This window comes from Gymnogyps californianus, chromosome 2 (genome assembly GCF_018139145.2).
Source record: "Gymnogyps californianus isolate 813 chromosome 2, ASM1813914v2, whole genome shotgun sequence".
NCBI classification, from domain to species: domain Eukaryota; kingdom Metazoa; phylum Chordata; class Aves; order Accipitriformes; family Cathartidae; genus Gymnogyps; species Gymnogyps californianus.
The window spans coordinates 120,742,045-120,769,682 of NC_059472.1; the positions used below are offsets into that span (position 1 = coordinate 120,742,045).

At 40.4% G+C, this 27,638-nt stretch overlaps 1 protein-coding gene across 1 annotated transcript in view; it reads right to left on the minus strand.

The window, feature by feature from the left end:
• The window catches only part of LOC127012683 (collagen alpha-4(VI) chain-like), a 47,214-nt gene extending 35,611 nt beyond the window's left edge, over positions 1–11,603 (minus strand). Inside the window, 11 exon segments of the mRNA XM_050890914.1 lie at positions 3,620–4,195; positions 4,663–4,777; positions 4,780–5,219; positions 5,478–5,870; positions 5,873–6,100; positions 6,779–7,274; positions 7,276–7,379; positions 8,909–9,493; positions 10,835–10,837; positions 11,476–11,569; positions 11,571–11,603. Coding sequence (XP_050746871.1) covers positions 3,620–4,195; positions 4,663–4,777; positions 4,780–5,219; positions 5,478–5,870; positions 5,873–6,100; positions 6,779–7,274; positions 7,276–7,379; positions 8,909–9,493; positions 10,835–10,837; positions 11,476–11,569; positions 11,571–11,603 — 3,067 coding nt within the window.
• Between the last annotated feature and the right edge of the window lie 16,035 nt (positions 11,604–27,638).

The window sequence follows — 27,638 nt, forward strand, 5'->3', positions numbered from 1 at the left end:
GTGAGAGGTTTTCCGTAAACATAAAATACCATCAGCCACCAGTTTCAAGTAGGGCTACGTGAATTTGCAGATACTAAGGACTAGGTTACTGGACATACGTACATACCCAAACTGCAAAACAGGTCACTGCTCTCCAGCTGTCAAATGTCCTCAAAGGGCCTAATCTTGCAAATGTTTCCATGAGCTTTGCTACCAACTGAGAATGTGCAACACATTCCAATTGCAATGGGAAGCTTGATGGCTGACTGTGCTTTATCACTTTGTCACAAGACCAGATGATACATACAAATGGAGGACAACAGGCCAAAGAAACAAACATGAGAGAAAGAGACAGCATTGCCTTCATACAATGTCATATATCCACTGTGAATAACAGCTGCTGTAACATGAGGGCTACCTCAGTTATGGAATTGCTTGCATAGCTCCTGATAATAACAGCAAATACTGCTATGTGGTTAATTCCTCCTCCCTCCCCAGTCATCCTGCCCTCATTAAGCAGCTAAACCACTTGGCTTATTTCTTCTGTACCTTGATTCTTCACATGTCATGCTGAATTTTATTCTGTGCCCCTAGATGCATTATCATCCATTGTTGTACCTCTGCAAGGCAGTCAGAGGCATGTAATTTTATCTGTAAAACAGCACTCTCCCTGATTTTGTTCCTTCTTCACCCATTGACTCTGAAACGCTTATCAAACACAAGGTTGTTTTCCATGTTTGGTAGTTTGGGCTAGTTCCTATAGACCATTATTCCATATAAGCTTCATTACAGTTTTCTGGGTTTTCCCTCACTCACGAAAAAGATGAATGTGTTCAGTCAGCTCTTTAACCAAATACATCCAGAAATAATTTCATCTCAGAGCGGCCATCGTTATGTTTCAGTATTTTCACTTGCGGTACAAACTGCCCCCTAGAGGGTATGATTTGCTGGTAAGCAGCATGAAAATCTTTAAATGTGAAAGGTCACATTGAATGAGTTTTTATGGCTAAAAAATCCAACATTCAGGCCTCAGAGCAACGTAAGAAACCTATACAGCTTTTCTGTTCAGTCCAAAACAAGAAAAAAATTATCTTAAACAGTTAAATATATCTATACACACATATATGTCTACACACACACCCTTCAGTCACGCCCCTTAGCCAGGTTGTGAGGCTGCACATCTGATTTCAAAATTCACAGAACACCTGTGATGCAAAGGCCATCATCAGTTCAGGAAACATTTTTCTAATTGTGAGGGATGTTTCTGATTAAACATTTCCATGAACATAAAATTTATTGGATATTTCTTCCAGTATGTCTTCATGTCCAGCACACACACAGTACGTTTTCACAATGAGATTTTTCTGAGATCTGGGTCTTTTTAATCACATAGTTTGGAGGTCAATTGGTCATCCATACAGCCTAGCTCTTAAAACATTCCCTGCCAACTCCCCAGTGTACCAGCAATAACACCAAAACAGCAGTAAAGCATTCACTTTTGTGCTACTGTGTTGTGCATGAGAACGTGTAAAACAGCTTCTGGTAGGTACTCTATACTCTGTTGATAATCTCTATTTATTTGCAGGAGTAAACATCTCTGTGTAGCTAACCTCTTTTTCTAATCATCTGTTCTCCCACACTCATCCACATTGTTAAACTGACCCATCTTATTGCTGCAAAGGCATCTTTTTCCCCTGTTGACGTTCTGTACCTTGAATGCAGTTTTTTAAATTTGAAAAATCTGGCACTTTAAGAGAAGGTGACTGGAGAAAGGGGAATTAATAGATTTATTACAGGAAAGAAGGTCAGTGAATATAGGAAAACAGATGACAGGACAAGATAAAAACAGTCTTCACATGAAGTTGTTTTATGAGACAAATTCATGCAGAACTTAACAATAAATACATGCATCGGTGAGATCAAAGCCAATACACTTTCCTTAACTTCTCTCTCTCTAAACAAGTGTGCCTGTATATATATTAAGTTTACTGCTGTACCTCCCATTAAATCTCCCTGTTCTCTGGCCATGAAACACCAGGAGGTGCTACTGCATCAGCCACAGTCACGCTGTTCCATGGCAGTGCACTCCACTTCCACAGCAGCCCCCTCTCTGCTCCCAGGAGCTGGGAGATGCCTTTTCAGCTGGAGGTTTGCTGAGTTCTTGATGGGAAAAAGAAGGGGTGGGGGTGCAGAGCTCATACTGAAACAGGCCCAGCTGTCCTCTCTGAAAACCACCTGAGCAGATACAATTCACACAGAGAGTAGCTTCTGGCTTTAGGAGAGAAGGCTCAGCTCTTCATTTTGGCCCCCAACACCCCAGCAAACACCAGCCAGTTTTGAGGTGTTTAAGATCTCACGAGCCCAGGGTGCAGGAGAGGCTAAGTTATCTATTTGTTCAGCCATTGTTACAAAAAACCTTAGACAAGCAGTGTGGTCATCCCAGTGTTCCTTTCTCACAGTAAGTTTCTGGTCGCTAGGGGCATGAAACCTGGAGAACTGGGTTGGATCAGTTTTATGGCATAACAAAGAGCATATATCCAACACATGTAAAACATCACTTATATGGTGAAAACACAGGGAAGACAACAAGGAGCTTTAAAGGACAGTCACAGTCCCTGTAAGGATGGTCACAGAGAGAAGAACCGCTCCAGAACTGTCTCTTCCTGCTATCCCCAATCAATGCCATCCACTTACACCACAGCAGGTCCCCCTCACCTTCAGTAGAGGAAGAGCTCAGCTTTTTGATTTGTCATTCACTACATTTTTCTTCTTGCAACTTAACAAACACATCTACAGTATTATCTTACTACATAACTGGCATGGATATGTAATTTTAAAGAGTGATTGTGTATGTTTTCCGCTTCAGTCTTCCCACACAACAAGGTGACTGATACTGCAGCACCAAGTCAGAATAAACTCAGATACAAAACCAGCATCTGACATCTGACAAAAGTTGCTATGTCAATCAAAGGCAATACCGAATCTTTATCTTCTTTGGGGTTGGGAGCCTCTCAGGCTGTGTGGCATCCAAGCTACTGTTGCCACCAAAAAGATGTAGTAAGAGATACCACCTTCTGTTTCTTACATAGGGAAAGCTTTTGGGTAGCATCTCAGCATTACTGCGGATTTGTTGCTCACACCTTGCCAATACCTCCCACATATCCAAGGATGGATTTTCTCACACCCCCTCTCCACAGTGCCTCTGTGAGACTTGAGTTTTGTCAACAGTTGCTGCTGACAGTCCCACTGAAGCAGTATGGTCAGCTGTAGATGACAAAGTTAGGTTTTTGGAAGGCTCTTTTTTAAATATCATTGAATTGTCTGTTTCTCTCTTTTGATTAGGATACCTTGGGCGTATCTGCTCTGGCTCCTTTCAGATACTGAGGAGCTATGAATACGAATGCTAGATGTGAAGCACTGTCTTACCTCAGAAGCTATTTACCATAGCAAAGAGTGTAATGGTTCTTGACTGAAGCAAGGTGCAAGTCTAAAAAGTTGCAAGACTGAGTAACCTGAGCAGTATTCTTTGGTAGAACAGTTGCATTACTGTCCAGCTAGCTCAGGTACTTTTATCAGGGACTGCACATAGCCATATAGATATTTGCCATTATACACCCAACAAAACATTTATGTTACTTACCCTGGACAGGGAGATGTTCAGATTCACAGACCTGATTGACAATACTTCTCTCGATGGCTTTCAGCGCATCAAGGTTTTCCACTGTGAACACTCTCCTTGCATCACCAGCTATTAAAAGCAGCTCAAAGGAATTTATAATCCCTATGCCAATTGCAAAGACATGGATCCCATCGCTTCTCAAAGCCATTGCTGCATCCTCCACCCTGTCAGCAGAGTACCCACCTGTAATCACTACAAGGTTCTGTGAGATTCCTTGGCTCTTGCGGCCTCCATTGGCAGACTGAAAAAGGCTCTGGACATGCCTCAGCCCTTTGCCAGTGAACGCAGAGGACTGCAATTGCTCGATTCTGTTAATCTGTTCCTTTATCATGGTGTCAGTATAGAACTCATGAAGAGAAAATTCTTTCTGGGGCTCTTAGCTGTACTGGACTACTCCAACATATACTTTGTCCCTAGAAATAACAAAGCTGTCCACAACTTCCATCATGAAGGTCTTCATGACAGAAAAGTTACTTTTTGATACGCTTTCTGATCCGTCTATCAGGAATACCAGATCTGCCACTTGACTGCTGCAAACTTAGGGAAAAAGCAGAGGGGAAAACAAACAAACAGAAAAAAAAAACCCAACTAGTGAGGAACATAACCTTGGCAGTGTTTAATCTTTTCCTTGTTCTCTGCAGTGTAAACCTTTAGTCACAGAAGCTGTTCACAGCAAGGCCGTGCAAGGCCAACCCATCATCTATTCTACTTCAACCCAGAGACCTTCCATGCATAGATAAAATCCATCCTTTTCCACTATTAACTTGCAGAAGAAATCACAGATCTTTACGTATCATCTAAAAGACCAGCTGGGAGAGTCATAACAAGACAGAGCTTGTAACCAAAGACAAATCCTCAGCTGAGGGAGGTCAGACATTACCTACCAGTAAGTCAGATTAACTACCCCACTCACTACACTCATCCTCTTGCTACCTGAAGGGCCACTGTGAGGAAAAAACACCTGAACTGCATGAATGCTGTGGAGAAAGACAGCATGTTGTTACGCCTGAAGTGGAGAGAATTCTTGCCTGTCATTTTCATTGCAGAAGTAGAGTTCCCTAACATTTTTATTGGCAGTGCATCATACCTCTGTGCAAAAAGTAATCTTTCTTGACCTTCAGAGTAATCTCTTCAACTTCTGCTCTGCTTGCTTTGTTCACTCCAACAGCAGTTAAGTTGATTCTACCTCCCTTCAAAGCTTTTACGACCATGGGAAGGTTGGCTCTATCCAATGGTACAGTTGGTTCATCAGTAGGAATAAGGATCCTGGTGACAGCAAGGAAAGATGCACGCCCACCCTAGTTCACACCAAATCTCTGCCTGGCAAAGCTCAAAGCTCTTGCTGTGAAGGGCTGACCTGGCAGAGGCTTCAAGTTGAATACTGCTTCTCTACTCTGAGACTCAGAGTAGTATGAATTCAGTGAGAAATGCATCTCCCACTTGGAGCTACAGACCAAAACACCAAACTGAACTTTGTCCACCTCAACCACTGGGTCATTAACTACTATGAGCCGCTGCACATTTTTGAACTGCAGGTCTGTAACACTAGATGATCCATGCACTACATGGGGGCTATGGGACTCCTAACCCCTAAGCCTGACCTGTGACTGTGACCTTCAATGCCTGAGCCTGACCCTGGTTCTAAGCAGGGCAGCTCTTCCCTTGATGATACTTGGGTCAATCACCACCAGAACTTTATAAACCTCACTAAAACCTTTCCGAATGTTAATTTCCTCTTGCATTAATTTCCTCTTGCAGACAGTGCACACAACAGCAAGCCTGACAGCACTGAAATGACAATTATCTATGTACTTCTTACCTTTTTTCAAACTTTGCAACTGTAATGGGACTACAAACATTTTTGCCACAATCTCATTACAAAGCTGTTTCTTTATTTTCCATCCAATATTTAACACCTGTAGAAAAAACTTCAGGGTGGTAACATGTTTCCTTTGGGGATAAGTTGCAATTTTATCAAGCCTGCTATTCTCTGTGATATTCTGGATGCCCACAGCATAGACAGTAATACCTTTATGTCTTAGTTGAGATGCTAGTTCAGTGTAATCATCCAAGGACTGGCCATCAGTGATCACCACAGCAATTTGCTGCACTCCTTGTTTTTTCCTGCTGCCTGCTTCTTGAGTAAAAACCTTCTTCCTCGGGAATTCAATGGCTACTCCAGTGTATGTTTGGCCCCCTCGATATGGTATTTCTTCAAGTAATTCGGGATTTCCGATTTACCCTTGAATGTGTCCAGGGTGAACTCTAGCCTTGGCTCATTACTGTACAGCACTAGCCCAACTCTTACATTACTCAGACCTGTATCTAGGGCATTAACAATTTTTAACAGAAAGGCCCTTATCAGCTAGAAGTTTTTTGACCCAATTTTGCTGGATTCATCCACAAGAAACACAATATCTGCAACAGTCGCACTGGAACACACTAAAAGTAAAGTAAATATAAGTAAGATTAATGTAGGTCACAGCATGGGATAATTGGTGGGACAATCAGAATAGGTTGCTACAAAAAGGATCATCTCAAGGTAATACGCAATATGGTGCTACAATAAAACATGAAATCTAAATCCCTATCAGTGCTGAAGAGCAGAGATTTATATATTGATTTTCACAGTAAAAGAAATCCCTGAAATAAACACTATACCTTAACTGGCCCCTTGCCCACACTACAGGAAAGTCTGCAAGACAAATGCTTTTCTCACTCTCCTGCAGAGTGACTGCTAATCAGGACACCCCAGGATATTAGGGAAGTTATTCTGTGGTTAAATACAATCTCTCCTACGGCCATTTTCTACAAACAAAATTCAAGCAAAATTATCCTGTCAGTCAGAACAGGCAATTCCACTGCGGCCAACCCCTCTAGACCACTGCCCTGCTCCCCTTGGTCGATACAGGTACTTACAACAAACCATGCATAGGCAAGTATTGCCACCAGACAGCCAAAGGTGGTAAATATTTTGTCCATATAGCACCTCTGCAAAAGCACAACTGCCAGCCATTTGCACTCTGTTCTTCCCTCACAGCCATCTGAGAAGTTGCTCTGGATTACCAGTGAGTTAGAAGCTACTCAGGCTGCTGTTTGTGCCCTGGTGATACATCATGCCTGCTGGCACACTTGAATCAACGTCATAAAGCTTCTGAAGTGAGGCTTCCATATCACTGACAATGTTTTGCTGGAGAAGGTCAATGCTCTCCCCTTCATAAGTCTGGGAAGTCATGCTAGAGGAGGCTCTCACCTTTTCTTGTTCCTCATCAAAGCATCCAACATCAGCTAAGACAACTTTTACCCCCATCTCTTCTAATGTCCAGGCTGCCTCCATGATATTGTCTCTCGATCCAGAGGGTGTGATGACCACTACCACCTGTGGAGTGCCTTCGCTGAGCCGGCTTCCAGCACCATCCATGAAAAAGGTTTCCTGCAAAAACTTCATGGCACTTCCAGTCTTCAATGAGCCTCCAGTGAATGCAATGCTGTGCTGAACGTGGTCAAGCAGCTCTTCTTTACTTTCATATGTGTTCAGTAAAAACTCCACCTGTCCTATGCCACTAAACTGGGCTAGGCCAATCCTATACTTGTGAAGCCCAACGTCTAGTTGTCTTGACTATTTGGGAGATAAAATGTTTTACTTTCCCAAAGGTTGCAGGGCTCTTATTCTCAGTGGAGTTAACAAGGAAAATAACATCAGCATATTGTTTTGTAAATGCTGCATAGAGGGCAAAAAAAGTCACAGATGAGTTGTCGAAAGGAATACTGTCAACCTATACCCAGACCTGGCTTTGAATGTAAGCTAAATGAAAATTACAACCTTTTCATTGATCTCCACAATTTTAAGTTTAGACTGAAGTTTTAAGTCTACAGCATACCATTAAACACGCTATATAATTGCTATAATTCTATATTTTGACAAATTAAACAAAGAATTCTAGACCCTGCAAAAAAAAGCCCTAAGAAAAATGTCTTGAGAAACTCTACATCTGACAGTATTTCAGATAGATAGAAGTAGATATAAGTAGATAAAAGTTTCACCTTCCTTCCACCAAATCTTCTACTTATGACTGTGGGAGTGAGATTGCATGCTTTGCCATTCCATTCCTTTGATACTCCATTAACCAAGGTGTTCTACATCACTACTGGAATCTAGGCTGCGTCTAAGAACTGGACTTATTTGAGCACTTCAGAATACACGTACCTTCATAACAACCCCATGAGGAGTTGCTCCAAAGCAAAGACAGTCCCTCTGAATATCAGAGGAGGCACCAGAACATGAACAAATTGATTCTAACTTCACTTATAGTCAGTGAAAAGAGATATGCATATCTGGAGGGCACATCAGATGCAAGACAAATGTAACTAGACCTAAATGCATCCCTCAATGTAACATTTATGATGGAGAAGGGGATTAAAGCCAAGTGCCTAACTGCCAGCATACTCTCTAACCCCTAACCTTTTCTCTTCATTGAGAAAAACTAGTGGAGGTATCCACACTTACCTCTGCAAAACCAGAAAAAAAAAGTTTCCTTTTTAAATTATAACTATATTTTAAACATTCATCGTTGTTTTAAACACCATTTTTTTGTTCTGATTTTAGTTTTGCTACCATGTCTCTTTTATATCCCTCTCCCTTTCACCATTCAGCAATAACAGTCCTTAAAGAAACAGCAAAAATACATTTTCTGTTAATTTTGCTGTTCAGCAAATGTATTGAAAGGGAAAATATGACTTCCCTTCATTTTTGTAACTCCTAGAATGTTCAATTTCTGAACTAGGTTTCTGGAGGAATTAAGAGTTACCAAAAGCATAGTTTAATCAAGAAATAACTCTCTGTTCAACTGTTCAATGACATCAAAACAAAATGTTTTCTGAAAAAGGCTCCATGAGCTCTAATGAGATGAAACTGAATGTACTTCATAGAATGTGTGAATCTGACCCTGATTTTCCTTGCAATACATTAAGGCTCAGCTTCAGAGAGCACTGAGCATAAGCTTACCTTCCTATTTTAACAATCAAACCTCACTGACTTCAACGCAGACACTGAAATGTGTTAAAAAGAACAGAGATGTCATCCTGAACTGCAGCCTAACTCAAAATTAGCCCCGCTGTTTTCAATCACGTTACATGACAGTAACACTGATGTAAATGACATCAAAACCAGGACCACTTTTCTACCCCTTATTTTCACAATTACACATTATGAACAACTGAAATGGCACAAGTATAAGGACAACTTCTTACCTTCTATCTCACTTTCAATTGCAAAGCAAAAGTTTCCCAAAAGTCTTGTGGAGAGATCTTGAAGGTCATCAAAACTACCAGCGCTATACAGATATTTACCAAAAGGTTTACTGGCTATTTGCTGAAGCTCAGCTGTATTCTGGACACCAATTCCAACAACATAGAGAGAGATGCCTCTGTTCCTCAGCTTCCTGGCAGGCAATTCAACTTCATCACTGGATTCTCCACCGGTGATCAGAATGGCTATCTGCGGGACATAGCCCTTAGCTCTGCTACCAGCAGGTTCAGTGAAATACACTCTGTTGACAAAATCCAGAGCTCTCCCTGTGTAAGTTTCTCCACTCCTATATGGCAAATTCTCAATCTGCTCCAAAACATCACTTTTCAAATACTGATTCAGCAAGAATTCTTGGTAAGTCTCATCACTGTATTGTGCCAGTCCAACTTGGATCGCATCAAGGCCAACATCAAGACTTGAAACCAAGCTGGAGAGGAAGTTCTTCAACTTCTGAAAGTTCTCCTGGCCAATACTTGCTGAAGTATCCACTAAAAAGACAACATCTGCCAACGTGGCTTTCCTGCAAGCTGCCCAAGGAAGATCACATAGAAGAATGAATTACTATAGGTTCTTCTCCAGCTTTGTTCATGAGCAAGGAAGAACTGACTGTACTTTTTATCTTTCATGAAATAAATTGCAACTGTGTTGCGCGTTTCTGCCTTCCCCTTCCTCCCCTCACCTTCCCCCCTCCCACCATTATTTTGAGTATTTTAAAGGTAGACAGGTACTCAAAATTTATCACAGTTATGAGTTGATATTATTGAAAGCTAGTTAGCAATATATGGAAGATGCAAGAAGTTAAAACCCGTATTTTGGCAACACACTGCAATTCCATGTATTTCATCTATGAATAGAAAAAAATAAACCTGGGAAGAAAACAGTTCTTTCAGGACATACCATGGGCAACCGGGGTGGCTGGTCCAGTTACCTACTCTAGCATAGTACAAAGCATCTGTAGAATACTGTGAGGGAGTCCCTGCAGAGAAGCAAAATCTTCCACTTCGTAGACATGCTTATCAGTTGGCTCACTAGCTATTTCCTGAAGCTCAGACAAAACAGAACCTTTAACATCTATGGCATACAACATGATGCCAGCATCCTTGATTGCCGTGGCTGGGTTTTGAACATTATCTTCAGCCTGTCCATTTGTTATCACCACAGCTATTTGAGGAACCCCTTCTTCCTTTCGGCTACCAGCACTTGCTATGAAGTGATTCTCTAGCATAAACTGGAAGCTCTGCCCAGTTTTCGTGCCTCGTCCTTTGTAATGTAATTTCTGTATCTTCTGTAAGGATTCGTTCTTGTTATAGTAAGTGTTCAACAAGAATTCGGTGTATGGCACATCACTGTACTGAATCATACCAACACAGATTTTGTCTTGCCCAATATCAAAGCCATTGACCATTGCGTACAAGAAGTCTTGCACGATCTTGAAGTTCTTTGTCCCTATACTCCAGGATCCATCTACCAGGAAGATGATGTCTGCCACAGAATCTTTCCTGCAGACTGAAGAAATATTTTGTAACTTTCCTGTTTTCCTGTAGGATGTGTAATCTAATAGAAGAGTAATTTTGCATCCTGATTGCTTTTCAGAATCCAAGACCTACTGGCCTTTTGCAGAAAAATCCTTCCATCTATCCTGGTAAACTCTCAGCACCCACTAGTTCCTTCTTTTTCCCTGTTCATCATACAGGGGGTCAGAGGCTACATCCTTCTGCAACACCATTCTTAGGCAAAGGAGAGATGCTGAAATTCACACTGACACAATTTCCATACACAGCCTGCTCAGAACTCATATGTAGTAAATGCATATAGTAATTGCTGTACACACTTCTGTATGTGAACCACAACCATAAGAATGCATTGACCTGCTGTCAAGTGAGCCCAAAGGAAAAGTTACTCGTGCACTTTGAGCTCCATTCTGCAAGCATACATTACTAATAAATTTTTATCATCTGAGGGGAAAAAAGTAAATTCATTCATACCAACTTAAACAGGACTAACCACATTTACTTGTGGTAAATACTAAACTCGTGTTTCCACACCTTTCAGAAGCATATGACATCAGTAGGGCAGAGATGAAACAGTTATTATTTCCTCAAATCAACAGTCATGCAGAAAATGTTCTGCAACGGGACAGAACTCTTTCTCATGCAGATCTTCCAGAAGACCTGACTACCAAAATGAAAATGCTAAATCCTGTGACTTATCTTGCTTTTGGCGGTCTTACAATTGTAATAGTTTTTCATTGCTTTTGAAAATACGGAACCTCAGCATGCATTAAAAAAAACAAGTGTTAATGAGCTGTTGCATTTAATTTTGCATTTTTTTTAGGACAACTCTCCTATCCTAGTTTAAATACATGTTTCATAAAAACATACCACGTTATCCCTAGTTATACAAAGAATAAACTGTCATCAATTCTTCATCTCTCTCTGGCATTGGGTATCAATGGAAAAAATTAATTTTGCTATCAACTTGAAGAAGAGTCATTTCTTTAGTGTATTACCAGTCTGCTGTGCATGTATAGAGCAGAAGGGGGAAACAAAGAGAAGAACAAGAAGTGGTTTCCAGTCATCCATTTTGAAAACCTCCCTAGAAAAAAAACAAACAAAGACAGTAAGAAATACAGAGCATAATTTCCTCAGAAAGAGATTTTTAATTGTGAAGGAAATGGGTAAGTGCATTTTATTAACAACATGGAGGCTTTCTAGCTGTATGCATTTTAAAGCAGCACTTTAAATGCATATTTTCTTCCCTCAGCTTTTAACATACAGGCTTTGAACACAGAGCTGTTAGGGTTTGACACTGATGTACAGCATATAACCAAAATGAACTGTTCACTGCTCTGCTCTCACAATCATGCTTTGTTCTGATTCACACAGCTATATTTACCACAATCCAAAATTTAACTAAAAGCAAGCTATTCACAATGTGAGATTAATGGGAGTTATGCTTCTGAGATTCCCTTCTAGCCTTGAAATTCCCCACCCACACATTTATTTAAAAGAAAAATTTGGTGGTGGTATCTATATACAACACATGTAGATAAGAACAAGCATTCATTTACAAATGAAATATGCCAGTTGGCCAGTAATGAAGACACTTGCCATATAGAAGTGCCACAACTCAATGCTGTGGGAAATGGGAATGAAAATCTCTCAGCAAGAAAGTACAAAATTAAGCCACGTTGAGCTTAAGCACACTAAACAAGTGAGAACAAAACAGTTTTGAAAAACTTTCAATTCTAGAACACATGTACACTAAATAGCTTAAAGAATAAAAAGAAATAATAAACCAGAGCCTTGGACGCCAAGCATGCAAAAAAGGATGAATACAAAAACATTTTGTATGTTGTTTTTCTTTGGAGCTGCTGAAGTTCTCTTTCTTTTCTGACTAGTTCCAGCTGCTTTCCTCCTAGTCCCACCCTCACATTCTGTCCCAGATCAAAACTGAGCTGTATAGCACAAAGCTGATGTCAGCAGGCAGAAGAAAAGATTTTTGGTAAAATTTATGAATATAAAGGCCAAATGCTTCTGCATGGTGACATGAGTACCAGAGAACCAGGTTGGCTAGGTATGTCCAGCAGGGAGGATGAGAAAACCAGGTATAGTGCTCATTTATTCTACACCCTTTGGTTATTCAAGTATTTAAAACAGACGAGTAAAAGATGCCTCCGCTGCATTTCAGCCAGCCAAAGTCACTCCTCTCACCAGCCCTTTGTAGCTGGTCCTCTGTCAACTGAGAGCATCTCTCTTCCTGTTCTAGGGGAAAGGACAGCTTGACAGAGATGCTGTCCATGTTGTACTTCTTTCCCATGGATGTGCACGTCAGAGGTAATGCTGTTCAACACTGTATGTAGTCTCTTCCTCAGGCCTCCAAAACACACCTGTTGGCAGCAAGGATTCTGTGGAAATTAGACTGAGGACGACGACTGAAGAATGAGTCACTGAGGAGGGCGAGGTAAAATTCAGCAACCTGACATAACTCAGATATGCTCAAATGTTCAGTGACTGAAAAAGACATACCACTGGGGCTACCCTAAGAATCTCATACTTAATATACAGCCTATGTTAGAGGTATATTGGCGTGGAAGATGCATGGCTACTGACTTTTATGTGCTACCACCTGTTTATTACCAACATTTTATGCAAAGCAATGTTGAGCAACCAGTAATATAGAATAAGCCAAACACTGCTCTGTCTCAGGCTATCTTTTGAACCTGTTGGTTGATCCTGGCAGACACTCAGATCAGGAGAGATAGCCTGAGCCACTGACATTCCAGGCTTGCCTTTGACACAGAGTGCAACCTCAGTAAACCCAGGATCCTGGCTTGGCTTTTTTTTTTTTTTTTTTTTTTTTTAAAGGTTTCAGGGCTTCTGGAATTCTGATGAGAACAATGACTCTAGAATTTCATTTTGGAGCTGATTCGCACACAAATTTCCCCAGCATCTGTGTCTCTGCCATTGCTTAACATCTAATAATTCTGTTGGCATGAATACTGCCTAAACTTGTAAGTAACAGAGAGAGAAATGTATGTGAAGACACACAGAAGCAGTCAGACACCAGGCAAAAAACAAGCTATTTCATCCTCCCAGCAACTGGAGGGCTTCCTAGGCATGCTTCTTGGAACCCAGGAGCATTCTTCTCAGAATCAACCAGTCTCAGACACAGGTAAATTCCTCTTGTGGAAGGATGTGGAACTGAATCTGTATAGAGGGAGAGGATATCCAAGCGATGGCTACAGCATAACAGGTTAATCCACACATTAGTCTTTTCAGTATCTTCAACTATGTGCTGGGGGCAGGGTATCTACCTATACATGGAGATTGGTCCTTTTTATTTCAGTCACTTTTGTTTGATAAACTTCCCTTTGCCACTAGTCACCAAAAAAGTCCTAGTGATCAGAACAAAGGTCCATCTTGCCCAATCCCTTATCTTTGACATTGGCCATTAGCTTAAGGAAAGACCATAAAAGGAAAGTTAAGGAATGTAGGTATCTTCTCCCTTCCACACAGACTGGTTTAAAGGCTTCCAGGTTGCATTTAGGTGAAGACTATACTTCCATAACTTCTTCTAATCTCTTTTGAAGCCAGCTATACTTTTTATATTAAAATCAAAAACCAATTAGATTGTTTATCATATTGTAAACATCATTTATATTCTGCTGAAAAAGCAAGCCAAGTATCTGTGAAAATACAAGTTGATGATCAAATGCTGCTCTTAATTCATTACACTTTTTTAAACTGTATCTTGGATCTGCAAAGACTATTTAGTGGAAAGGCTACAGCTGGTCTAACATCATAGCACATGGTTCAGTTCCAGGTTCTTAGGGTAACAGTATGTAATATTACCCTAGGTCTTGTAAATAACAAAAAACAATGAATAGAAATCATCTGCTTGAATCTATGTTCTACCCTCAGGCAATAACAAAACTTCATTTCCAAGTATCACCACACCAAGCCCCATTGAAGAGTTCTTTGGAACCTTTTCCTGCGGGGAGAAAAAAAGCCACATTTCCTATATTTCAAGAAATTTATCACATATGGACACTCTTTACTATTATTAGTACTGCAGTAACACTGAGATTCCAGATGTAACTGAGGTCCCTATGCAACAAAAGGGGTTCCTTAAAAAGAACAGAAGGCAATGCTGGGGTTTGTGCATTGTGGAAACCTTCTTCATGCCTCTGCACATCAGTTTTCTTTAATAAGCACTTCTAACATAAGGGAAACTGTGGTATGTCATATATGAAACCACAGCAAATAAAAATGTTTTGCAATCATTTTATATGCCATCTTCACAATTAAATTTTGTCTTGGATTTAATTAATTTTTCTGTATATATTCTTGATAGTTACTGAACCTCTTAAGAGTTCTCCTTGATCACTTTGACAGAGATTTGATTCCCAGTTATCTATTTTCACCACTATGCCTCATGACATTGGCCTCTTTTTTAGACGTTAATAAGCAAGAAGTTTATACTGAGAGACAATTCAGTATTTTAATGGTATCCAAAATAAAAATAATCATGATTACTAATTTTCATTACTGTATTACACAGTACCTACTTTGATAGCACGGTTATTGCGCCAGAGGAGCAGTAAGCATCTTGAACTATCTGGTTTTAATAAATTGCACATAGATCTACAGACGCAGCTAGAAACTTACATATTCAAGGGCAGTTAGGTAAAATGCTGCCAGTATTTCCAAAGCCTCTAGTTAGTGTTTTGCTCTAAAAATTTCCACTATGAATTTGTGAAAAACTCAAGGGCACCATATCACCATGCTTCCAGGGCGTACGCGGCTGCCCACAGTCAGATGAGCAAAATACAGTTGCTGTTTTAGCAAGGGGCTAGACTTTCCTCAGTAATGTAAACGTTTGAATTTTGTACCGAAGTCTAGCTCTTACTGTTACACCATACACAATAATCAGTGACTGCTGAGCTGTGCAACTATTTCCATACCTCCTAACAGCTGTAGTCTCTGTTTGCCTCCTTCAGCTTCTTCCAACCTCATGACCCAAGCATGCTCCCTGCTCATAGGGTCAGATACCCTACACCTGCAAAATCTCTCCCACTCTTCCTGAGCAGTGAGTGCAGATGGGAACCTATTTCCCACTTGCTCTTTATTTTTCCCTTCGGTAGCCCCTATTGACATCAGGCAGCTTCTTTAAATACACAGGGACACTGCAATTTAAAAACGTGTGCAGACTAATTTCCCTACTTGTACCATTTATTTTGCCTTATCTTCACTCAGGAAATTCCAATCATGCACTACAAGCTGCCTAAACAGAGGTACTTCATGCCTTCTACAAGTATTCTTCATTATTTGCTAAAGTAAAATGAAATAAGTAATTTAATGGAAACCTCATGTCATACAGCTCAGATACTATGGATCAAAGCCTAAATAAACTCACTCAGAAACATGCAGTGTCACAGAGCATTACCAATTCTGCATATTAAGCTAGCAATATGTTAATTCCAAAACTTATTTGAACACAAAACAGTATAGACAAGGTCCTAGCATAAGCTACTTAAATATGCATATCTGCAGTTTATATAAATATATATAGGCATAATCTATGTAAGATGCTAAGACAGCAATTCTCAAAAACCTCAGACTTCTTTCCACTTTAATGCTGTTTTAGAAGACAAGAGTATGAAAATTATTAAAAGCCCTTATAAAACAGTATAAAAGGATACATACTTTAAAGCTTATTTTACTGCCGGCATTTTTCCTTATTTGTTCCGAGAGACTCACCAATAGGTATACAATAAATCTCAAAGGAAGAAAAAGATCAACAGTATCCCGAGTTCTTTAAATCCTTCACAAAGATTGCTTGCAACTGTATTTTGTTTTTTCTTTTTCAATCAACTAATGTCCCAATTTTATCTTCAGCTGCTTCAATGTTTTACACAGGTAAAAAAGTAATTCTGTAGATGTTTGCTGCCAGAGCAAAATACGCAGTCAAATGATAATACACTTCTTAAGCACACTATCAAAAGCATGGAGATTTTGAGGCAACATTTGTTTCTCACCTATAATTCATAACCATGTTGCATGCAGGATGTCCCTGCACGCCCTGGTTTGGGAACATTTTCCCTCTTCCATTTGTACATACTAAGAGAAGGAAGACAATCTTTCTTGTGACAACTTCAAATCCCATCTGTACCAGTGCAAATGAATGTGATCATGTAGCTTTCTCCTACCTACTGAAGTACTCCAGTTAGATTTCTTCAACTTTTACATGCTGATTTCATTCCTTCTGAAGTCTTTGGAAAAAGCCCGAGTCCTGGAGTGCAGCAGACAGACAGCTTCAGCTCACATGCCCCAATTAGTTATCCCTTTCCTCCGCCACCCCCTTTTCTCTCACTAAAGCAAATTTAAAGCCTGGATTCCATCTGTGGAACTTTCCGGTTTCACCAAACAGTAAACTGCGAGAAATCCATCCCACCCTCCCACCTCACCACCCTCCTCCTATGTCCACATATTGAACTTTCACACCACTGAGACATACTAATACCAGAAGGATAAATGTTGCTGTAAAAATATTTTCTAGGTGTCAGCTCTTTATGTAAATGAAGAAATCTTTTTATCAGTTATCTCCTCTCTACAGCCACATTTTTTCCTACAAGTACATTATCTTTTTGTTAGCACTGAAATGTCTCAGGAAGAAAGTTGCAGCTTTACTTGCTGCAGGTTTCTCAGAGAAAAGAAGAGTTTCCTAATGATTCCAGGTACAATCACACGGCTAGACACTGATTCAAGCAAGGAGACCCTGGGTGACTTACCTGACTTAGGAAGTCAATGTGATCAACATGAGGTTCAAGACGTTCCAAAGAGTGGTTTCACTTAGAAGGGCAAGCAGCCACAGCTGGAAAGGATGTGGCCATAAGGATAGGAACACCCCCACATACAGACATACGTATGTACAAGCACACACAGCCCATCAGGTGGCTACACCCAGTCTTAAATGGAAAAATTGACTGACATTAAAAGTCAGTTTCATTTACTGTTAGAATTGGTGTCTGCCTGTCTGTGAGCTAGTGGGATGGATGTTTACTCGCCAACTTGATTTTAAAGAATGGAGAGACATAATGATTTTCCATTTCGGTATTTGGTGCACCTTTTATAAGCCTATTGTCTTTCTTTTCTGGGTAAAGCTTAATAATTAGCATGTTATTATTATTCTGCAAGCCTTAAACATTCATTATCATTCATACTTGTATCTTCCTCCTGGCTTAAACAGCACAAATTGCAACATTAACAAAATTTTAAAAATGGACCCTGGTATCCTAGCAGGGTCAAACAGTTCTTAACCTACCATAAAATTAAAAATCAAATTATAGTTTCTCTCTTCAGTCAAGAGGATCCCCCCCAAACCAAAGCATGTATCAGAGAGCCCAGCTAATTATGATGTCTCCATATCTGAAGTAACCATACCCATGTAGTCCCTCCTGAAGTGAAATGTGTTGAATGTATTAAGTACATATTTATATTCCCTCAGGATCAGGACCTGAGCTCTCAGCACCCTTTAAAAACCTGCTTTATCTACCTGCCTTCCCCTAGCTCAGCATGACCAGCCTGCACTTCCCACAATGCGTTGTAGTCTCTCCTCCTCTAGGAAGAGATAAAGCAGGTAGACAAGTGGAGCTGTTCTTGCTGCCTGCCAGGTATCAGAGCTAAAAATTCCGTGACATTCACACAACAAAATTTCTGAAACTGCTCTGCTGCCTGCCCCAACCCTCAATACTCTACTTTTGGGAAATCTTCAGTGAAAAGTCCATTTTTTTTCCCCAGAAAGCTAATCTTTATCACAGAATAAAATAAAACAAATAGCTGAAAACCCAATTAGTTGAAAATAAGATCTAACCAGAATACTTACCGCATCTACCTAAGACCACAGCTGGCTATTCTGAGAGCCTGACAAGCTTTTGCTTCTTCACTTTGCATGCTCTGTAAATAGCTATTTACTAATCACACCCTGATTTAATTGCTATACTCAGCTGAAGTTAATTAAAGTTTGCCTTTTAAGTGTATGAATTCAATGAGACTATCCCATGCTGTCATTAAAATACGAACATTACTGTACACAGGACTATAGCTTTAGACTTTTCTGCTGGTTTAGTTTCCTCAAGAAAGTCAGGCTGAATGTTACATTTCACCTTTCATCCCAGATGGGGGAAAGAATTTGAAAATCAAACCCTGTAAACGGAGCTGTGAAGCTGAAGAGTCTCTTAACCTTGTTAAACAAGTTCTTACCTAGCAATGACTCATTCTGACCCAGAACAAGTTCACTTTCAAACCACTAACCATTTTGTTCTTCGGCCTCAATAAAAGAAGGGCGGAAGGGGACCTCATATGATAATTTGGGATTGTAACCAATAACGTGTATATATATGTATGTATGCATTTCACAGCAAGGTGGGTTTGCCTCCTACTAAGGGATTTGTTAAAAGGGAGTAAAGGAGGTCAAAAGAGCTCCTTGGTACGAGGAGTACTTTTCCCAAATCAGAAAGTCCTTATGGAGCAGGAGATGTATTTCTTATTGTTGTTCTCTCTTTCCTAACAATCCTGGCTTTAGACCTACTTTGCATAAGACGTAGAGTATCATGTCAGTACCAAAGAAGTATCATGGCAGTACCAAGGATCAAGTTTGTCTGCTTATAGAGAAGAATACAAAGGTGACCAACAAAAAGCATTAAAGCAGGGAACCAAAACCATTTGACAGGTCTTGTAAAATGGGTCAGCTAAACCTGGAGGATGATACAAGTAATTTGTCATATCCTTGCCAGTTCCTTTGACTGGAAAGTAGACAAATGTGAACAGCATAAAGGCTAAGAATATCAACTTTACCCACATGTGCTTCACTGACTCATTTAGTAAAGGATACTAAGTGAACTAAACACAAACATTTCATTCATGACAGCAGCTTCTCAAAGCCAAAAGTGCTTAAGAAAACGAGCAGATGTGACTCTCCTACTCCCAGGAATACTGAGTGGGAAAGCATCCTATACACAGGAGTAAGTACTCAAACCCAGTCTCATCTGTAACAAATTATTTTTATAAAAAGTCTTGCTTTAGAATAGAAGTAGTGTAAGTCACCTCATGTTGAACTACCACAAAGTGGGGAATTCAAAATTGAGGGCAACAGTTTACACGTAACGTTACAGAAGTTTTTGAACCACCAGTATATTATCCGCTAACATACGCTAGACGTACCTTTGAAATAGGACTCTAACAATCTCAGCTTACTGGTGGTGGTGCCAAGATGCAGGTTCTTGTTTTATAAAAGCTTTATGTAAGAAAATTGTAACCTTGCAATAGTCAATAGATGTAAAACTTCTGCTAACATCACTTGGCTAAAAGAACCTAATTGTCCTCTCATTTCTAATGCCGAAAATCATGCAGTTTTACCAGAATCTACCACTTCTGATAGTAGGAAAATATGAAGCTAGAAAGAATCAAGACTTTTGCTTGTGAATATCTTCACAAGATCTGCCCTGAAAACAACTGGAAAACTGTCATTTTGTAGCTACAGATGTGAGGTATATCGCCTCTTTCTTGCCAGTTCTAGGCTTATAATTGCTTATAACAAGTCTTTTAAAGTAAATAAAATTTAAACCAAGCTTTCACTAAGATGCAAAAAATATATATCCTGTAATAAGAAATAAAGCAAGATGCTGTTCATTTTAATGTCTTCTCTGAAACTTACCAGTGCTTTTCTCATTGCCATAACTCTTGGAAAACTGAAAAAGCAACAGCACCTTTTCTCATCCTATCTTTCCTTACTGCAAACCACCAAAACTACCATATTGTCCACAATTCATTCAAAGCTCATCATGTCTTGTCAAATGAAACATCTTTGTAATATCAACAAAGCAGAGATTTTAGCCCAAAGACGTTACATATACATTTCTGAAGCATCCTAATATTATTATTAGGTGCATATTTTACTTCGAATCATTTGGAATAAATTTTGTTTATCCAAAGGCTCTTTGCTTATTCACTGAAATGAACAGAATTTGTTTGACTGAATAATACTATATTTGGATTTGAATGTGTGGAAGAATTATGTAAATGATTGTATGCAGGCAAATCAGAGCTGAATAGCTTTATGGCCATCATCTTTGCAACTACAGCTGTTGCAAAAACAATAAAAATTAAATGGCATGTTTTATATATTGCCACATCATGAGAACAAACCAAAGGAAACGCTAGAAGTGTGGAAAGCTGACACTTTCTCAAGTGTCTAGAATACTCATGCAGGTAACCTAGAAAACGCTTTTGTGACACTCACCATGCACTAGATATAAGTTAACGCATATGCAAACATTCATTAATAATGCTCAGAAACAGTATCACTACATTAGAGCTCTTAGTAGGAAAAACAGTTTTGCAAGGAGCTAAGGAACTTTAAAATGTGGCTTCACAACGAACCTAAATAAAGGCCAAAAATTCCAATTTCTCCTTGAAGGGAAATTAATTTGAAAATAATTTTGCATCCCTCAAAGTACTGCATTTTCCCAAAAAGTAGTGTCCACTGATTTTTTGGGAATATTATAATACCAAGCTTTTAAACACTGAAATGAGCTATATCACACTTGCAAAATGAGGGTGCTTTTTCCTTCATTTTACAGAGGGAAGCCAAAGAACCAAGTTGTTAAGAACAAAAATATCTGCTAATACGGTGTACTCAACTTCAGATGTGGCATTTCAGAGTACCTAGCACTCAAAGCACAGCTCTTACTGATCTCAGTTAAAAAAAGCTAGACTCCAGCATTAAAAAAAAAAAAAAAAAAAAAAATCAGGCATGCAGAGAAAAAAACCAAACCAAACCAAACACCCAAAACTCCTAGAACACACAATTAGAGACTACCTGTGAAAAGTTTGTCATATATGATTAGTCAGTCAGTCACACAGGACTACCTTGACAGATGCAGGAATATCATTTGAGTCTCTAGAGTAGTACTGAAAGTGCTGAGTTCTCTTCCTTCAAAGCCCTGTCCCTTTTGTCCCAATAAATCCAGCAAGAGTTGTGCACATAACCTCCTTCACTACATTTTTTTTTTTTACATCCACAAAGGCAGTTCTTCATGCACACTGAAAAACCTATGTAGGAAAAATACTTTGAGATAACATACAGTTAAACACTGGTTCATACCGCATATGCACGGGGAGTCAGTCATGGAATTTGGCCTCTACAGCATCATCTACAAAAAGAATCCTCTGTTTCCTTAGGACCACACAAAAGAAAAACAACAAATATAGCATCACTGTTTTTTCCCGGAGCGCTACGAAGATTTCCTGGCCAATGTTTCAGTTCAAGACCACCATATGCCTTTATTTATTTACTGATTGGAATTCTTACTTGAGCAATTATGTCTCTACATTCTAGTTTTGCTTCGGAAGGTTGTAGGTTCAGTTCAGTTGCAAAAGGGCTTCTAAATAAATGCTTTTTCTTCGCCTGGTGTCAAGAAAGCTAAAAAAAGTGGAATCTTACACACTGTATTGCCCAACATAGTGACATATAGATAATTTAACTGCAGTTCAGTCCCTTTTTAAAGCATGCTAATTACTTCCAAACACTGAAAGCAGAGCTCTTGGGATCCTCTGAAAGTTGAGCATGGAAGTGGGTCCCAGTACCACCTGGTGATGCTGGCCTCAACAGATAGTAAATATCCCTTCAATGAAAGGGAGACAGCAGCAACTATGTATTCAAATCTATCTGGAGTTGTTCTAGGAAAGAAAAATGCTGGTACATGCTGCAGAAATGTTTGAGATGTCTCAGACTTAAATTGGAAGGAAAATGCTGAAAGCTCACTTGCCCGGATCAGAGATAATAATTGAAAACAAAATTCCCAAGAAGGAGAGTGCACAAGCCTAAATCTCAAAGAGGAAAAAAAAAGTTAATTTAATTTAAAATACGTAACCTTGTATGGTATTAAAAATAACAGTTTTCCTAGGTATCTTCTCACTTACATACACAGTACACCAAGCTTGTGCTCATCAGCTATATATAGTACAGCTACATCTGGATACAACTGCTCTTTCAGATTCTTTAATTAATGGATTGGGGATGAAAAAGCACAACACTCTTCAGAATTGTTTCCACAGGGCTTATGTTGTCCCTCGCCACCTTTTTATAATGTACTTAACAAATGCAGCATTTAAAAAAAGGTATCCTGGCTTCCCACTCGTACTAATTACTCTAGTCTCAGGATACAGTACATGTAACAGCCACATGCTGGAACACTTAAAAAAAAAAAAAACCCAACAACAACAAAAAGAAAAAAAAGATTAAGCAGTGTAACGGAAATAAAGGACTCATTTATGTCCTGCTGAAGCTCACAGAAAGTTTCTAGAAATTGTACTGCTGTCAACAGCTAATAAGAAAAATCCCAGATCTTTGTAGTCAACAAATGTGTTGTATTCCAGAGTTTCAAAATGTTTTGAGTGCTTTATGAGGAAATTAGAGGTTCATCCATTTTTAAAAAAAAATAACCTGGAAAAACTTCAACAGATTGACTAGCAGTATAGCAGAGGTCAAGATGTCCATAACTTCATGTGGGTCCATCACAATTTAATTCAATTGGTATTACTTGCATGAATACATGAAAATCTAAAAGATTGTACTAAAAATGGTAAATTCTGTCAACAAACTCTCGTCTGTGGATTAGGCTGATAGAAACCCTGTATCACTTATTCTTCCAACTACTGAAGCAGACGGCCTCTACAATTGTAACCTGACAACTTAAAAGCACAGATATAACTACTGGCTTGACCAAAACATATAAAGGCAATGAACTGGAGCAGAATTTTCAGGTCATTTCAATGCTACTTTTTAATAGAACAGACAGAAAAAGCGGCCCCAATTTCCAACTGCTTGCTCAGGGTATTTCTAGAAACTTGTCAGAGATTTGCTGTCCTAGTAGGGTTATCTTTAGCACACTGTCAGACCACCTGTGCAAAGGCGCTTTTTCCAGAGTTGAATGACTCTGGTTTGAGGCAACCATTCCAAGGTAGAGTTTGAGGAAAATCTGTTCCTTTTGCTCCTGGGACAACAGGAACCAGCACTGCAAAGGCAGCAGGAGAGAACCTGTCTCTAAACCTTCTCCCAGCACTAAATGTACACAGTACTTTTGTTCCTGAGCACAAGCCCCTTTGATCTAATCCACTGATGAGTAGATTCTGCAGCCATATGAACTTAACATTTGTATCTGTGGATACTGAAAGCAGAGAACAGCCAAACCTCACTGCACTACTCTCCTGCATACTCCCAGACTGCTCCCTACCATAAAAGCCTGAAAATTTAGTGCATTTAAGGCTTTCATATCAGCTGAGAAAGACCCTTGCAAAGGAGATGTTCTCTGGAACTCTTTAAGGTTCTCAGAACAACACAAAGAGCCCTTAGCACAACTAAGGAATAAACTCACTGTGGTAGCTATGCTAGCGCCAATAATTTTCCTGAGCATTTGAGATACCACTAACTCAGGATCAGTCATAAGTTTGCATCAGGATCAAAGGAATACAAAGATGTGTCATGCATACTCCTACACCTCATATCACCATGTCCTTATCAGCTGGGACCCAGGATTAGGCTCAATACTGGAAATTGCAAATCGTAAATAGGAAGAGCCAGGAGTAAACTTTCAGTCTCAAATCTGCATTTCCTAACCTGTAAACACTGGGTTTAGTCTAACACCGCCATATATAGCCATTTAGGGGATTTTAGGAATGGAATAAGTCTCCTACTCTGCTATCCCGTATTTGCATGTAACAACTACCTATGCAAATACTCACACTATTTACTCTTAAGCTAAATTGTTGCCAAAATACAGTGCAGATGTCAAACATGCACTGCTAAGACAATCAAGCCTATCCACATAGCTTACCAATGTGATGCACGTTCATGTTCTCTCTGGTATGTATAAGCAAGACTAGGGGACATCTTCAGCTGTTACATCTCTGGTACCAGTATTCACATTCCAGAGGAATACAAATTATTATGAGGAATATCACTGAAGTCATGAGTTCAGTGAAGCATCATTTCAAGAATATCAGAGTCTCCCTGACCTCTGACTTCAGTGATATTCTAGTTTCAGCTAACCAAAAAGAGACAGCTATGACAGTGCTCTACAATAATGCCTGATCTTAGGCCCACCAACTTCAGCTTGAACGGGTGGGAGTGGGGCGCTGTACCATAGAAGTAGTCTTGCAGTCAAAAATCACCTTTTCTTCTTGTGCAGGTACTTCTCAGCTTGATCACTTCCTTAAGCCAGTTCACCAGAGGGCTGCAAAATGTACTTGTGCCTGATGGGGCCAACCCCCAAAACAATAGCAAGCTGTCAGAGGCAAGAGGGTTTGGAGGACAGGGATTGTTTAAATCAGCTTAAAGAGAAGGCACATGGTGCTGACAACTCACAGCCTCTGAAAGGTATTCTTGCTCCTGTCTCCCATGACACATCCCTCACTGTTGACTGCCGTTGCTTAACTTTCCTCAGACCCTTGCTTGAGCCAGCTTCACCCACTAAAACAAACTCCCAAAAAAGCAGAGAGAAAAAAGAAAAGGGAAAAAAAAGAAAATGTAAAGTGCAGCTTTCTACTATTTTAGTGAGCAAAACCGGCAAACAGAAGCTTCTGGCAAAGGCTAGAATCAATACAAGGAACAAGCGGACAGGACTACGTGGTCTGGAGTGGAAAAAGGGAGAAGTAAGATGAGAGAAGGGTGGGGGACATGCAGCAAGTCCTTGATGCAGCTGTCCCAGGAGCTGCAGCCTAAAGCATTGTCAACTGAGAATTAGCTATCGTATCTCCAATACAAACAGTTCATTTATCATGGATTCCGACAACTCAAAGTAACAGATCACTAACCATCTGAACAATGCTTGTGAATCCTGAGAGCACTCAGCTAGCTCAGCTTGGGGGACAAATAAAAGACAGACTAATCACAGAAATCTCCCAGATAAAGAAGGTGAGATCACAGTTACAGAAAAGCTTGTTTTTTAAATGGGAGAGTAAGACAGAGTTTCTACATTCCCTCAAAGAACTCTTCCCCTACCTCCGCTCTCTGAACTACCTGGGATGTGGCTTTCCGCAAGGCAAGGATCCTGTTGACCACTCTGATGACTGGTAAGACACTTTGCAGTCACCCAGGTGTTGTCAGATACCTCTGAGTACAAATCAATGCACCCACCACTGCCCCAGAGGATTGGAACTGTGGGAAAAGAGAAAGTTTTTTTAAACACGTAATCTTGCCAGTAGGATCCTTCTCTAAAGTAAAGTACTCTGCAACACAAACTATCAAAGCTTTACTTATGTGGAACTTTTTATGTATCACCACAGGCCTGAGAGAGACCAGGGCTCATAAAAGAATACTGTTACAACAGCTTGATAACAAGGTTAATTACATTTTGCACTCCTTCAGAAAGCAATGGCCCTACCATATGATACCCTACCATATGATACCTTACCATATTTTCTACTTCCTGAACAAATGTATCTCAAGCTGTTTGTGGTAAGGGTTCTGGAATTTAACAATAAGCCTGTTTTCAATCACTAAGCAATGTTTTAAGGGATGGAATTTTTCTACAGTGGAATATGAAGCTATTTAAACTCCATTAATAAGTTTAACTAATAAATTTGTAAGGCTGCCTCACAGAGAACTTTGCGATTTTGAAATCGTGCCAAGAATCAGAACACACTGTCTGCACATAGCATTTATTCAAAGAAGGAAGAAGGCCGGAATAATCACAGAGTCATAGAATCACAGAATGGTTTGGGCTGGAAGGGACCTTGAAGATCATCTAGTCCAACCCCCCTGCCATGGGCAGGGACACCTTCCACTAGACCAGGTTGCTCAAAGCCTCATCCAACCTGGCCTTGAACACTTCCAGGGAGGGGGCATCCACAACCTCTCTGGGCAACCTGTTACAGTGTGTCACCACCCTCATAGTAAAGAATTTCTTCCTAATATCTAATCTAAATCTACCCTCTTTCAGTTTAACACCATTACCCCTCGTCCTATCGCTACACTCCCTCCCCATCTTTCCTGTAGGCCCCCTTTAAGTACTGGAAGGCTACTATAAGGTCTCCCCAGAGCCTTCTCTTCTCCAGGCTGAACAACCCAAACTCTCTCAGCCTGTCCTCATCTCTCAGCCTGTCCTCATACAGGAGGTGCTCCAGCCCCCGATCATCTTTGTGGCCCTCCTCTGGACCCACTCAAGTAGGTCCACATGCTTCTTATGTCGGAGGCCCCAGAGCTGAACGCAGTACTCCGGGTGGGGTCTCACAAGAGTGGAGTAGAGGGGGAGAATCACCTCCCTCGACCTGCTGGCCACACTTCTTTTGATGCAGCCCAGGATGCGATTGGCTTTCTGGGCTGCCAGCGCACATTGCCAACTCATATTCAGTTTTTCATCCACCAACGCCCCCACGTCCTTCTCCACAGGGCTGCTCTCAATCCACTCATCACGCAGCCTGTATCCATGTTTGGGATTGCCCCGACCCATGTGCAGGACCTTGCACTTGGCGTTGTCCAACTTCATGAGCTTCACACAGGCCCACCTCTCTAACTTGTCAAGGTCCCTCTGGATGGCATCCCTTCCCACTAGAGTATCAACCACACCACTGAGCTTGGTGTCATCCGCAAACTTGCTGAGGGTGCACTCAGTCCCACTGTCCCTGTTCTTGACAAAGATGTTAAATAATACTGGTCCCAGTATGGACCCCTGAGGGACACCACTCATCAGTGGTCTCCACCCAGACATTGAGCCATTGACCACAACTCTCTGAGTGCAACCATCCAGCCAATTCCTTATCCACCAAGTGGTCCACCCATCAAATCCATGTCTCTCCATTTTAGAGGCAAGGTTGTTGCGTGGGACAATATCAAATGCTTTGCAGAAGTCCAGGTAGTTAACATCAGTTGCTCTTCCCTTATCCACCAATGCTGTAACCCCATTGTCAAAGACCACCAAATTTGTCAGGCATGATTTGCCCTTAGTGAAGCCACGTTGGTCGTCCCCAATCACCTCTCTGTTTTCCATGTGGCTTAGCATAGTTTCCAGGAGGATGTGCTCCATGATCTTGCCAGGCACAGAGGTGAGACTGACCAGCCTGTAGCTCCCCGGGTCTTCCTTTTTTCCCTTTTTAAAAATGGGGGTTACAT